General features: G+C 42.4%; 1 protein-coding gene across 4 annotated transcripts in view; it reads right to left on the reverse strand.

Annotated features, from left to right (window-relative positions):
- The window catches only part of CDC16 (cell division cycle 16), a 226676-nt gene that overhangs the window by 149141 nt on the left and 61503 nt on the right, over positions 1 to 16032 (reverse strand). For all 4 annotated transcript variants that reach the window (XR_004539864.1, XM_033948569.1, XM_033948568.1 and 1 more), the window contains one exon: positions 1235 to 1273. Coding sequence is in view for 2 of the 4 variants with exons in the window: in XM_033948569.1 (XP_033804460.1) it covers positions 1235 to 1273 (39 nt within the window). In the remaining 2 variants the exon portion in view is untranslated. The remainder of the gene's footprint in view (positions 1 to 1234; positions 1274 to 16032) is intronic.

Consider the following 16032-nt stretch of genomic DNA (forward strand, 5'->3'; position numbering starts at 1 on the left):
TAAGAGAATCCAATATGATGTTGATATCCAAATGAATCTCAGTTTGTTCAAGTACCACTTGTTCTGTTACCTTTGCCAAAAATGGAACATATGAAACTGGCCTATAATTCTGAAGTGTCTCAGTACATAAAGATGTTTTCTTTAACAAAGGTACAATAATAAGAGCAGGGTATGCACTAGGGCATTATAGGCTATATAATTCCCTGACCTCCATTCTTAAAAACAGCAAATCAGCTTGAAGGTGGCCTAAGGCACTGATTGGCCCAGTTACCTAAAGCCCACCCCCATAGGAAGGGCTTAAGGTATCCAGGCCAATCAGGGCTTTAGGCCACTCCCCAGTGCATCCCAGGATGCACTGGGAAGGAGAAAGCCTGCCATTTCAAAGAGGCAGACCTGCTAGCAAGAAAGAGTGGGCATCCTTCTTGCTGACTTCTACAACGAGGTATGAGAGAGGGGCCAGGGGGGTTGCTTGAGTTGGGGTGGTTCTGAGCTGACCACCCCAGCCCACCTGGGCTCTTTTTTGGGGTCCTGTCGGTGGAGTTTTGTGAGGGAGATCTTCATGTAGGGTGGGGGATGTCAGGGAGGAAAGAGTCGGGGGGGGGGGGGAAGAGGCTAGTTGTGGCTCATCTGGGTTGAGAGGGGAGGGCTTAAGAGAGAAAGTAGGTTTTAAGAACAGCTTTAAAACCTACTGTTTTTCTAGACCCCCCTCCCCCTTTGCCTCTCCAATGACCTGGTACCAAGTTTCAAGTACTGTGTTGTAAAATAAACAAAGCTTTGTTTTTCACAACTAATACAATTTTGAAACACATGCAACAAATCAAAAATTGCATGTGCTCACTCTATTAAGATTCCAGACCAACATGTTGTGCAAGGATAGTGGAAGAGTCACATGATTATACCGTGCATTCTTATCTGCATGGCTCATGATAAGAGTCACTATGGAGACAGAAGCACAGTCGCACTCTACCCTACATGCTGGCCATCTTCTTGCATGATACAGTCCAAACTGCAATAGCTGGGAGATAAGTTGGGTCAAGGTAGAATAAAGGGACACAATGAAGCAGCATGGGACAGAATAAGAGATAATAGGTCAAACAGAAGACTGAACTCTGCAGCTGGAAAAACACCGAGTATGCCAAGCCACCAGAACACTTGAATTAAATGTGCAAGTGTTCTTCATATAATGCTAAAACACAAAATTATCTTGATATTGAAACTGCAAGACCGTACTTACATGACATCGGGCTGCTAGATAGCGACATGCTTCATATAACTGATCGTAAAAAAAGGAAAAAAGAAAAACAAATCAAACATTCACTGGTGCACGATCTCTATTTCATTGCCTATCTACTGTACGTATTCCATTTCTGAAATCTTTCTTACAGCAGACATGTGATAAACACATGGGCTCACAAGTGAACCCTTGTGTCTGAAGATCAAATACAAAATGTAAAAACATGCAAAAGGCAACAAAGTACTAATGTGCTGTCACACTTACCCTTGGATTGATATCAACATAAAAAACAGCAGAGTTCAAGAACAATTTATCTTATAAGCAGGTATGAATCATCACTGAGAAAACTAATGACCAAGTATACAATACTATAGATTTTAGAAAATGTTTGCAACAGTTTAAAATAGATTTAGAGACTTTTTTTAAAGTCATAATTTACCAACTACGTTTTGTATCCCTTAAGGAAGAAGCCTAGAAGTTAGAGCAGAGGGCTCCAAATCAGTGAAGCCAAGATTCATATCTGACTATTAACCAGTTAACATGTGTGATGACCAAGATCACACATTAATTCATGTAAAGTATATACTGTACTATAAATAATAAATACCAGGGTGGATTTGATTTAAATCATTATTAAACCTCTAGTCAGAAAGATTTGATTTAAATCATGATTTTCTAAAGAAAGACCCATAATCTTAATATTTACAACCAGAAAGTTTCATTTTTGGAAAATAACTTTTAAGATTAGTTTTATAGTTATATCAAAAAGTTACTGATTTGGTTATACTATTATAAATACATACCCCATCTTTTAAGAAGCCGCTTTAAGCTTTTTTTTTTATCGCTGGCCATGGCGGTATTAGCTCCGATGCTCATAAGAATTCTATGAGTGTTGGAGTTAATACCGCCATGGACAGCGATAAAAAAAACCTAACGCGGCTTCGTAAAAGGTGGCCATAGATAAATAATTATGAATTTATTGAAATGTGAACTATCTTCAGTTTACCGTATTTTCACGCTTATAACGCGCGCGTTATACACAATTTTACAAACCGAGCATAACCATGCGCGTTATATGCGTGAGCGTGTTTTACAATTTTTTTTTTACATTGCTGGTTCCCCACCCTCCCCCCGACGCCCGATTCATCCCCCAGCCCTGAAAGCCAGATGCCCCACCCCGAAGGACTGATGTCAGAGAAAGGGCGGGACCGCGGCAGAGGAAGCACCGCAGGGCTCAGAGAAGGGGCGGGACCGCCGGCAGAGGAAGCAGCAGGGCTCACTGGCGTCGCGAACCCACGGTAGGCTGCTTCTCCACCGCAAATGGTGCAGGGGGCCTGGGGGATGAATCGGACATCAGGGGGGGGGTGCGAGCGGTCCTTCAGGGTGGGGGGGCCAGCGGTCCTTCGGGGTGGGGCGGGCTTTCAAAGGGGGGGACAGGACTTCAAGGGCAGGGCGGCGAGAGGAGAGTCGGGGCGGCAAGCAGCATATGCGGTATACGCGTGGGCGCGCTATACCAAAATTTTCTTACATAAATTCCTTGTTCCTGCGCGCTATACCCATGTGCGCATTATATGCTTGAAAATACGGTAATAGGTTAATCATTCATATTTGGACAACTTTTCTGCTGTATTTATTGAAAGAAGAGAAATAACCATTACCTCAATAATAATTTAAATAGTTTTATTTAACCAAAACAGCAACATTATAGCATATGTATTCTTGTATTTGCTTAAACATCAATGTTAACTGAGGTAATTGAACAAAATATCTTTTAAAATAAACAAACACTATGGGGCTCATAATCAAAACTTTAAAACATCTAAAAACCCGAGTCAGCACTTTAATATCCTCATAGACAGGACATCCAAGTGCCGATAATCAAACCGATTCTCTGAACTTGTAACGGGACTTCTAATGCCTCTGAATGCCGCTGTGTACCCAGAGCTAAAGAGGCATATCTGGAGGAGTGGTCAGGGCAGTATTTGGACGGGATGTGGGCCGACTTAGACTTGGAGGAGTGTGTGGCGCAGTGGTTGGATCTACAGCCTCAGCATCCTGGGGTTGTGGGTTCAAACCCCACGCTGCTCCTTGTGACCCTGGGCAAGTCACTCAGTCCTCCATAGCCCCAGGTACGTTAGATAGATTGTGAGCCCACCGGGACAGAGAGGGAAAATGCTTGAGTACCTGATTGTAAAAAAAACCGCTTAGATAACCTTGATAGGCGGTATATAAAATCCTAATAAACTTGAAACTTAAGACATCCTGCAGGGATAATCAAATGTTTTCCATGACATCCTGGATGAAACTTAGAAGTTGTGAGTTAGATGATGTGAAAACAGGTATAAGTACCAAAAAGGTATCCAAAGTGACCAGATAAACACTGCAGAGACAAAATAAAAACCCACACACACTCCCCCAGTGTTGACTGACCCCCCTCACACACCAACAAAGATCAGAATAAAGAATTACATACCTGTCTCCAGAACATCAGCACCTGGTATAGGAAAGCCTAGTAGAGCTGCACACAGGTACATAGGAACATAACAATAGCATTATTGGGTCAGACTAATGGTCCATCAAGCCCAGTAGCCCGTTCTCATAGTGGCCAATCCAGATCACTAGTACCTGGCCAAAACTCAAGGTGTAGCAATATTCCATACTACCAATACAAGGCAAGCAGTGGCTTCCCCCATGTCTTCGTCAATAACAGACTATGGACTTTTCTTCCAGGAACTTGTTCAAATCTTTCTTAAAACCAGCTATACTATCCTCTCTTACCACATCCTCTGGCAACGCGTTCCAGAGCTTAACTTTTCTCTGAGTGAAAAAAAATTTCTTCCTATTGGTTTTAAAAGTATTTCCCTGTAACTTCATCGAGTGTCCCCTAGTCTTTGTAATTTTTGACAGAGTGAAAAATCGATCCACTTGTACCTGTTCTACTCCACTCAGGATTTTGTAGACTTCAATCATATCTCCCCTCAGCTGTCTCTTTACCAAGCTGAAGAGCCCTAACCGTTTTAGTCTTTCCTCATACGAGAGAAGTTCCATCCCCTTTACCAGCTTGGTCGATCTTCTTTGAACCTTTTCTAGTCTGGGGGGTAGGCTAGTGAACCATAGAGAGGAGTAGCAAATCCCATAAATCACTCTAACCACTACATTTATGGTGGAAAACATGATCCCATCAACATAAGAACATAAGCAATGCTTCTGCTGGGTCAAACCTGAGGTCCATCGAGCCCAGCAGTCCGCTCACGCTGCGGCCCAACAGGTCCAGGACCTGTGCAGTAATCCTCTATCTATACCCCTCTATCCCCTTTTCCAGTAGGAATTTGTCTAATCCTTTCTTAAACCCCAGTACCGTACTCTGCCCTATTACGTCCTCTGGAAGCGCATTCCAGGTGTCCACCACACGTTGGGTAAAAAAGAACTTCCTAGTATTTGTTTTGAATCTGTCCCCTATCAGCTTTTCCGAGTGCCCTCTTGTTCTTTTATTTTTCGAAAATTTGAAGAATCTGTTCCTCTCCACTTTCTCTATGCCCTTCATGATCTTGTAGGTCTCTATCATATCCCCTCTAAGTCTCCTCTTCTCCAGGGAAAAGAGACCCAGTTTCTCCAATCTCTCAGCGTATGACAGGTTTTCCATACCTTTTATCAGACGTGTCGCTTTCCTCTGAACCCTCTCGAGTAACGCCATATCCTTCTTAAGGTAAGACGACCAATATTGGACGCAGTACTCCAAATGCGGGCACACCATCGCCTGATACAACGGCAGGATAACTTCTTTCGCTCTGACTGTAATACCCTTCTTGATTACCCCTAGCATTCTATTCGCTCTCTTAGCGGCCGCTGCGCACTGTGCCGTCGGCTTCATTGTCATGTCCACCATTACCCCCAATTCCCTTTCTTGGGTACTCTTATTCAATAATATCCCTCCCATCGTATAATTGTACCTCGAGTTTCTACTTCCCACATGTAATACTTTACATTTCTCAACGTTGAACTTCATCTGCCATCTCGTCGCCCATTCTCCTAGTTTGTTCAAGTCCATTTGCAATTCTTCGCAGACCTCTTTAGTCCGAGCTCCATTAAATAGTTTGGTGTCGTCCGCAAATTTTATTATCTCACACTTCGTCCGTGTTTCTAGATCATTTATGAAGATATTAAATAGCAGAGGCCCGAGCACCGAGCCCTGCGGAACACCACTCGTGACCCTCCTCCAGTCCAAGTAGTGGCCCTTCACTCCTACCCTCTGTTTTCTACCCTCCAACCAGTTTCTGATCCATCTATGTACGTCTCCTTCCAACCCATGGTTCTTCAGTTTCCGGAGTAGACGTTCATGGGTCACCTTGTCAAAGGCCTTTTGGAAATCTAGATATATGATGTCTATGGGGTCTCCTTTGTCCATCCGTTTGCTAATGCCTTCGAAGAAGTGCAATAAGTTCGTTAGGCACGATCTCCCCTTGCAGAAACCATGTTGGCTGGTTATCAGAAGCTCGTTTCTTTCAAAATGTTCATCGATGTTTTCTTTTATTAGTGCTTCTGCCATTTTCCCCGGAACCGAGGTCAGGCTCACCCAAACCCTTCTCTATTGCCATACAGATGCCACCTGCAGCATAAGGGCTATTGGGGTTGTAGACAGGTGGGAGCTCATCATAACCTATAAGGGAGTTCTGGTGAGACGTTTATTTGGCACACTTTATGTCAAGTTCACAGCGGTGCCCTATAAGGTGCCCAACTGCTTTGTTGCCATGTCTGGATAGCCAATCCATTACAAGATTGGCTCCCTCCCACATCCAAATGGTCTTGTTCCGGGCGTTTGGGACTTGGGACAAAATTTTGGTTGAAAATGTGGTATAAAGATAGACGTCCTGGCGGTCTGGGCGACCCAATGGCCTAGATGTTGAGATAGACGATTTTCAGGAAAAAAATTAGAGACGTATGGCGATGTGCCTTTTGAAAATGGGCATTTTCTCACTGCCGTCTTTGGGCATCTAATGCCATAAGTCCAAATCGGACAGACATATATTTGATTATGCCCCTCTACGTAACAAAATTTTATTTATTTTTTTGTTTCTGAGTAATAAGTGTTCTTTCTTAATTGCCTATGCCACAAAGTAAAGAAAATGGCTATCATTCTCCTCACGCTTTGCTTTTGTGATCAGGATATTGATATTTTGAAATTTCCCTTTTTTGCAAACATTCCAGATTGATTCCAAGCTGAGTAAACTTAGGGATCCCTTTTACTAAGGCATGGTAGGGTATTGCCGCGTAGCGAACAATACCGCAGGTACACCGTACTTACTGCTAAGGTAAAAAACGATTTACCAGACGGCAGTTCAGGCAGTAAAACTTATCATGGCTGTGAGCAGAGATGGGCGAAAGAAAGAGCATGTTGGGGGTCTGCATGCCCACAATGCACTGGCACACTTTTCTTACCGCCAAGTTAGGTCAGGAGCCTTTACCACCTGCATCACTGTTTTCCTCTCCACCACTTCCCTCGGGAGGGCATTCCAGGCATCTACACCCTAAAATTGCTCCTGAGTCTTACTCCCCGCAACCTCAACTTATGCCCTCTAGTTTTACCATTTTCTCTTCTCCGAAAAGATGTGGTTCTATATTAATACCTTTCAAGTATTTAAACGTCTGTAACATATCTTCCCTGTCCCTCCTCTCCTCCAGAGTATACATATTTAGGTCCTCCAGTCTCTTCTCATACTTCTTTTGGTTCAAACCCCTTACCATTTTTGTCACCTTCTCTTTTGTTTATGCTGCTATTATAATTTGGAATAATTTACCTGCTCAATTAAGGACTGAAGCTAATTATTGGAGATTCCATAAAAGGCTGAAAGCTCTATGGTGTACTAATGTATAATTTTGGTAAAATGGATATAAATTGTATTGTAAGACTTTTGTATCTTTCTATAGACTATGTATTACAAGAGGGGAAGTACATTTTTTTAAAGCATGTGAAAATCAATCAAGAATTGGCACCATATTTAAATGTTATGCATTATTAATTAAGATGCATTTTTTTTTCTTTTATCTTTCCTAGAGGTCTAATTTGTGTTTCATTAATGAAGTTATGTCCATACAGTGATTTTTAGCACTTCCTATGCACAGTTGTTTAATTTAGAAAGTTACAATGTCAGAGATTAACAGTTATGTTTTGAATTGAATAAAGGAAAGGAGGGACTTGGAAGTGAAATCCCTATTTTAGGGGAAATTCTATGTTAAAGGAATAGTGTAAACTTTTGCTGAGAAAATAATATAAGCAGGATTAAAGACAGTGGTTTGAGAAAACTGTATTAGTGGAAGGTTTTAATTTATTGCAATTTGTTAGTTACTATTGTGAGAGTTGAGTTAATAACATAACAATAGTTAATTGATATAGCATGGATAATATGGATGTCAGAAAAATACTAATACAATGTTTGATGCATTTATAAAAAGAAAGGAAATTGCAAGTGACTTGAATGTGATGTATAACTGGAAAAGGGAAGTGAAAGTATGTGATACTCTGTCAGGATATACAAGAAGTGTGAAAAGATTTTATCCCAGTCAACACAGTAAGGAATTTGAACTATACCCTGTAAACCACAGAGATTATGTACTTACCCTGGTAAGCTCTTTTCCAGTAGATATGTGGGACATTCTAGACAAAAAGAATATAACCCTATGGACACAACAGTTGCCAATACGTCCAATATACAAAACAATCTATAATTGGCTAGACTGGATAAATCCTCAGGGGGACTGTTTGGCCTTGAAGAAATAGACATATAAGCCTATTAGAAATATTAGTGGACATCAGTATGAGCTCTTGGAATGTACCGGTAAATGGGGGATTTCTGAGCACAGGCAGCAACTCATGGGTAACCAACACCAGACAAAAATCTAAATAAGTACTGCCTCATACATCATCTGGTCCTGAATGTGCAAACCACGCAAATGAGTAAAGTGCTAGAAAAATCAAGGTTAAACAGTCACACCTGAGAAATTTAACTTTAAGACTATGTAGGCTCCCAAAAATCTGCCTTGTGAATGTAGTAAAGTGCAAAGTATAATAGGGTGGAAAGTGCTATAGATAATCCAAGCTAGAAAAATTGATAATAAATACACTCTAAAATAAAAGAACCCCTCAAAGTATCTTAATGTGTTAATAAATAAGTTGATAATATCACATGAACAGACTATAAATATTAATAAATAAGTTGATAATATCATACAAAAAAAACTATAAATACATAAACATCCGTATGTGTTACAATAATTCATAAATTACTCAGAATCGTTCCTAATGCTTCATGACTCCTGAGACGCCATTACAAACATCTTCAACTCTTCTGCCGTGATTGCTTTAATTTTTTCACGCTTCGGAATTCAGAGTCGTCAGTTTTGAACAGTATTCTGTCGAATGGAATTTAAGTACTTCCCGCTCCTGACGAAGACGACGAAACGGAGCTCTGTTGAGTGGCAGTACCTTTCTTTCAAACAGGACTAGCTAAGTACTCCTCGAGTGGCAGTAGTTTTGAAACAAGACAGTAGTTTTGAAACAACACAGTGTATTGTGATTCTTGACCAGAATGTTTCACAAATGAAGTGACATTATGAACTGCTTGTAGATAGATGAACTGTCATGAAACATTAGGAACGATTATGAGTAATTTATGATTATAACACATACAAATGTTTATGTATTTATAGTTTGTTTGTATGATATTATCAACTTATTTATTAAGATTTACTAGTCTTATAGCCCATTACATTAACGGGTACTAGAATATATGTGTGTGGTTTTATTTCTTTTTCTCTCTCCTTAGCCGCTTTCTGTATTTCTGTCTTTCTTTTTTTTTTTCCTTGGCTGTCCACACCACCCTTTCTCCCTTCCTTTTACCTCCCCTGTGCCCTCCACCACCCCATCACTGCTCACCTTATCCAGCAGCAGCCCTTTAATTGATCTTCCTACATCATTGCTTTTTCCTTTTTCTCCATCTTATTCCTCTCCCCCTTTCCTTACCTCATCATCATTATTAACCCCGGGGGGCGCTAGCGAGCCCGATGGGTTAGGACACGGTGTACACGAGCTCCGGTGACTCAGACTCAATCCGTTCCTAATAAACATCTTTCTTTTATTTATTTTCTTTTAAATCGCGGCTGAACATCGCTGCCATGGCTACTAGCAAGCCGAACAAAAGAAAAAGTGCAGAGCCTTCGTCTCCGTCTAAATCTGAAGCGGCGAAAACCGAGGACGCTGCTACGGCGGCCATCTTGAGTGAGCTCCGCTCTATCCGGGAGCTCCTCATCGATACTAAGCAGGACATCGCCGACCTTAAGTCGGACGTCGCGGCCATTAAGGCAGACGTCGCAGCGGCACAAACCAGGACCGATCTTTTAGAGGCCAGAACAGGTGCAACAGAAACATCGATCAAAAAACTTCTTAAACAATCTACACGTGTGTCAGCGCTGGAACGTGCCATGGAAGACGCGGATAACCGCGCACGGCGGACCAGCTTTCGTGTACTAGGCCTCCCGGAGGGCAGGGAGGCTTGTGATTTGGTAGACTTCCTTGCAGTTCTTATTCCTCAAATCCTGAAGATGAATGATGACACCAAACTAGACTTTGACAGTGCTGTTCGCCTACCTCAACCTAATGCTATTCACAAAAAATATCCGCGGCCCATCCTGGTCACACTGATGAGACACCAGCAAGTATTAAAAATCATGCAACATGCCAAACTGCATGCCCCAATCTCTTTTGAGGGCAACAAGATACTTTTCTTACCTGACTTAGCTAAAGAAACTGCTAAAAAGAGGAAACTTTTACTTTCCTACAGACCTCAGCTAAAAAATTTGGGTGCCAAATTTGGCATGCTTTATCCTGCCAGGTTCCGAGTTACTTATAACAACAGCACCAAAGATTTTCTCAACCCGGCTGACTTAGCTGACTTCATTGAAAGTGTGAGACCCACTACAATTGACAAAACTTGATGGTTTGCTTACTCTTTTTCAGATCTTATACTGTACTTATACATATATCTGACAATAGATATTGGCTACTTTAATTCCATGCCATCTTACATTTACGTGGCCATGGTTAACATGTTATCTTACATTGATGTTTTCTAACACTCAATATGAGTTGCTGGGGCTTGTGTGTTCTGGTTTTCCTTTCCTACCAGCTCTCTGACCCATGGTGTTATTCTGTTGTTTTATACAGTTTAGTGTGTTAATGCAGATATTCTTGCAATGTTGTTGTGCAATGTATTTAACCTTTTTTTGCAGGACTTTAGTAGCCCACTTCGGACTCTTCATGATACAAGCCACGACCTATCTTTTTGAACTTGACATTTTGCTGAATTCCCTTCTTACCATACTCCCATGACTTTGAATTGCTTCTCCTTGAATGTGAAAGGGTTCAATAATCCAGTAAAGAGGCTCAAAATTCTACGGTACTCTGAGCAATTTCAACCAGATATTGCCTTTTTTCAAGAGACGCATCTCTCTGCCACTGAAGCTCTCAAGGTTGCTCCAAAATGGGCCTACACACCCTTATTCTCGCCTTCCATAGGGAAGAAGAATGGAGTCATCACTTTAATACGCAACCGCCCGGATATACACATTATCTCCTCTTCACACGATAACGAAGGTAGATGGCTCAGAACATCCCTTGCTATAGGAGACTCTTGTATCCATGTGTATAATATTTATGCTCCGAATATGGATTGCCCCACCTTTTTCGAAGCCCTAGCGGATGATATTGGCAATGTTGGCTCTCAATCTATTATCCTGGGAGGAGACTTCAATTTGATTCTAAACCCGAAGATGGATAGGAAATCCAAGGCCACCTTTAAGAAATCTAAATCCTGGCATTATTTGCAAGACATGCTATACCAATTGAAATTGGTTGACCCATGGAGACTACTTCATAAGGATGATTTGGCGTTTACGTTCTTCTCTCCTCCTCATTCCTCTTATTCCCGCATAGACTTCTTTTTAATAAGTTATGCTCTGACGCCAAAGCTTGTCTCAGCTGAAATACAACTCATTACAGTCTCTGACCACTCCTCTATCACGCTCTCATTGGAGGACACTGCATTGAATTGTCCCCGTGGTGCTTGGAGATTCAATTCCTCACTTCTGGCTGATCCTCAGTTTCTGGAACATATTAAGGCTCACATTCAGGAATATTTCACACTTAATAAAGTGAATGAGACTTCGTGGCAAATCACCTGGGATGCCTTTAAGTCATTCATACGGGGAATTATCATATCCTACTCAGCTACAAAGAAAAAAAACCATAAGCAAGTGCTTAGATCGATGGAGGACAAGATCTCATCGTTGGAAAATTTACATCTTACCAACTTGTCCGATATTACCACTCTGATCAGTTTACAAAAATTACGTTATGAATACAACCTGCAACTCAGCAAGAATGCGGCATCTGAGGTTCTACTTCAAGCATCGCATTATTACGCTACCTCTAACAAAGCTGGTCATCAGCTGGCCAACTATCTGAAGATGAAATCCGAAAAATCTAATATTCCAGCTATAAAATCTACTTCAGAAGAGATATTAACGAAGACCATAGATATTTGTCATCAATTTCACTCTTTCTACACGACTCTTTACACAACGGAATCTCCATCTCCCACACAAATAGATGACTACATGTTATCTTTGGACGGTCCGAAACTGAATGTCGAGGATAATGAGATTCTGTCATCTCCTATGGACCTGAATGAACTTACTGAAGCTTTAAAATCTATGGCTAAAAACAAGGCTCCTGGGCCTGATGGCCTTCCAGTGGAATTTTACCTAGCCTTCCAGGATCTTATCTTACCGATATTACTCCGTTATCTCACTCATCTCATGGACCAAGGCTGTGCTTCTGGAACCTTCACAGAAGCGATAATTATTGTTCTATTGAAACCTGATAAGGATCCATTATGTGTCCAGAATTATCGACCGCTCTCTCTGATAAATGTGGACGCTAAGCTCTATGCGAAGGTACTGGCTGCCAGATTACAACTGATCCTCCCCAAACTGATTCACTCAGATCAAAATGGATTCATGACGGGTAGATTGGCCAGCGACAACTCACGCTTGTTCTCTCATATCATATCGCATGCCTCTCATGTTGACTCCTCCTATGTGACGATGGCATTGGATGCCGAGAAGGCCTTTGATAGGGTTGAGTGGTCCTATCTATTCAAAGTAATGGCCTGGTTTGGTTTTAATAGCTCCTTCATCCAGTGGACGCAAGTACTATATTCCAACCCTACTACTCGACTTCGCATCAATGGGGTCTTCTCCGAATCGTTCTCACCTTCTAGAGGCACCAGGCAAGGTTGCCCGCTATCTCCCTTATTATTCAACATAGCATTAGAACCTCTGCTAATTGCTATCAGATCTAACTCCCTCATCAGTGGATTCCAGCTGAATGATGTCACTGTTAAACTATCAGCATATGCGGATGATATTCAAATTTACACCGCCTTGGAGTCCATTCCTGCTGTTATCCGAACCATTGATACATACTCTCCAATATCGGGATATAAATTAAACATGACTAAAACGGAAGTCATGCCACTCTCTCCTAGACCGTGTGGAGATGTTATTAGAGCACTGCATCTCAAGCATACACCAACTAAATTAAAATACCTTGGAGTATACTTTGGTCCGTCACTTATGGAAACTCAGGACCATAACATAACATATATCACAGATATTATTCATTCTACTACTTCTAGATGGTCACCCTTAAAATTATCTTGGTGGGGTCGTCTGGACTCAATAAAGATGGTTCTAACGCCCAAAATTACTTATGTACTTTCCATGCTACCATTCCTCTTTCCACTTGCTGTATATAAGAAATTTGAATCCTCTATGGCCAAATTTCTATGGAAGAATGCAACTCCTCGCATCGCTCTGAAAAAGCTGAAATGTACTAAAGAACATGGAGGGGTGAATTTCCCCAGTCTATTCGAATATCATTTGGCTTTCCTATGCAAACAGGGATCGCTTTGGCTTGGCGATTCCGATCCTGTTTTACTACCTGCATGGTTGAAATTGGAACGTGCCATGCTTCCTAATGATTCTTTAAAATATGTCCCCTTCACCTCCGCCAGCAATGCCATTAGTGCCAACCTCATACTGACTTCAACGAAAAAGGCCTTGAAGGAGATAGACAACATTGCTCCCACGCCTTGGAACGCTACAACTAGCTCACCTTTATGGCGTAATCCTCTTCTACAAATTCAAGGTCAATATATGGAGTGGAAATCCTGGCGCAAGAAGGGTATTTGGTCCATTGGACAGTTACTCACTGACCACACATTTATAGATTATCCTATATTCTCTGCGACATATGGATTGGACTTCACCCATTACTTTCACTGGCTACAACTGAGACATTGTGTGTCGACTTATCTTCACCAAACCAAGTTATCATCTGATCTCCCCACCATTATACATTGGGTGACTACGATCAATTCTCAACATGGTCAAGCCTCTGCTTGGTATAAATTAATACACAAGATGAAATTTTCTCCACCCACTGTTTTATATGACAGTTGGGCTAGAGACACATCAATGTCTGTTGAAGATGAAGATTGGGAAAATATATGGCTGTCCTCGTTTAAGGCTCTTAAATCGACTAACATCATGCACACAGTGCTATTCATGTATCATCGAGTATACTGGACACCTCTTAAACTATCGAAAATTGGACCGTCTGTCTCGAATCAATGTTGGTCCTGCATGCAAGCTGTAGGATCTCTAGATCACATGATATTTCATTGTTCAATCCTGTCCCCATTTTGGATTGATGTATGGTCTACCATTTGCCAGATACTTCCCATTACAGAAAATATCTCTTTACCTATCATCATTTATGGAGCTACTGCTCTCCGAAAAAATCAATTGGACAAATATGAATCTAGATTGCTCAAATGTTTATTACTCATTGCACTTAAATCCATCTTATCTAACTGGAAAGACTTTTCTACCTTACATCATAATGTCTGGTGGAACACAGTATGTCTATATTCAAAGTACGAGCTTATAGCTGCGGAAAAGACTAACTCTTATCATACCTATAGTAAAGTGTGGTCTTCTGTTAAATCCTATTGTGGCTTTACATAGTCATTGTGTTATGTCTTATATCTCTGTTAAGCACACTTTCTCACATTACTGATTTATAATCCCTGACGTGATATACTACCTGCTTACCGTTCATATTTTGTTTGCACTACCTATAACTATCCTCTGTATATCTGCATTGTACAGTTGTTCACGTTGTTTCCTGTGTTTTGTACATTTAAAATTCAATAAAACTGATTGAACTTAAAAAAAAAAATCATTATTAACCCCAAGCCAATTCTCTTCCTCTCTTCCCAGATCGGATCCCACATGAAGCGTAAGAGTGCTTCGTTACATGTCTGCCTTTTACAGCTGCCCAGGCCTGAATTTGCGGGTGGTCTCTCTGTCTCTCTAACCGGCGGCGCCATGTCCCGCCTGGTGGGAGTGGGGCCAGGCCGTGCTCACGCTTCACGGGTGGCCGAGGAGGGCCGAGCGGCTCCAGGCCCGCAGCTCTGTCCCGGCGGCCTCCAAGCAACGGCGCTGGTGGCGGCTGCTCGGCCTTGACCTGGGGCTGGTCGTTAGCGTGAGCGGACACTGTGGGAGCCCTTCTCGAGGGAGCAGGACAGGCTGGTGAGGAGCTTCGGGGACTGCTGCTGTTAGCCCCAGCAGAGATGGAGCGGCCGAGCTGAGCTGGCAGCAGAGCCCTCGTGTGTATGTGTCCCCCCTCCCCCCCGGTGCCAGCACCGCTCTTCCTCTCAGCGTGCCGGGCCGGACCACGGCTTCTTCGCTCCAGAGCTCGGCAGTGGGGCGGAGAGCGGGCACAAGGGGATCGGGGCCATGCTGCCAGCGGGACAGTCCCAGCCCCCTCCCTCCTCCCCTCACGGGCTTGTGGAGGCAATCGGCGGCTGTGGAGCTGCTGCAGGCCGGAGGTTTGTGTTTGCCTTGCGGTGGGAGGGTTGGATGGTAGGCTCAACCTGCCCCGGGGGTCTGCCCGCAGGCACGACTGGTGGCCGTGCAGCACCTCCTTGGGCAGCAAGGGTCGAACGCGCATGGGGCTCTCCTCGACCCGGGGCTGGCTGCGGTCCCGGCTTGTGGAGTCGATCCTGGTGACGTAGTATGCGCGCATGCGTACTTGTGCCGGCACACCCCGACAGAACAGGGATCAGGGAACACGCGGCGCGAATGCGCGGCTAGCATTTTATTATTATAGATAGTCTGTTCATGTGATATTATCAACTTATTTATTAACACATTAAGATACTTTGAGGGGTTCTTTTATTTTAGAGTGTATTTATTATCAATTTTTCTAGTTTGGATTATCTATAGCACTTCCCCCCCTATTATACTTTGCACTTTATTACATTCACAAGGCAGATTCTTGGGAGCCTACATAGTCTTAAAGTTAAATTTCTCAGGTGTGACTGTTTAACCTTGATTTTTCTAGCACTTTACTCATTTGCGTGGTTTGCACATTCAGGACCAGATGATGTACGAGGCAGTGCTTATTTAGATTTTTGTCTGGTGCTGGTTACCCATCAGTTGCTGCCTGAGCTCAGAAATCCCCCGTTTACATTCCAAGAGCTCATACTGATGTCCGCTAATATTTCTAATAGGCTCATATTTCTATTTCTTCAAGGCCAAACAGGATTTATCCAGTCTAGCCAATAATAGATTGTTTTATATATTGGACATTCTAGACAACAGGGTTACTTTCTCAT

Source organism: Geotrypetes seraphini, chromosome 6 (genome assembly GCF_902459505.1).
Source record: "Geotrypetes seraphini chromosome 6, aGeoSer1.1, whole genome shotgun sequence".
NCBI classification, from domain to species: domain Eukaryota; kingdom Metazoa; phylum Chordata; class Amphibia; order Gymnophiona; family Dermophiidae; genus Geotrypetes; species Geotrypetes seraphini.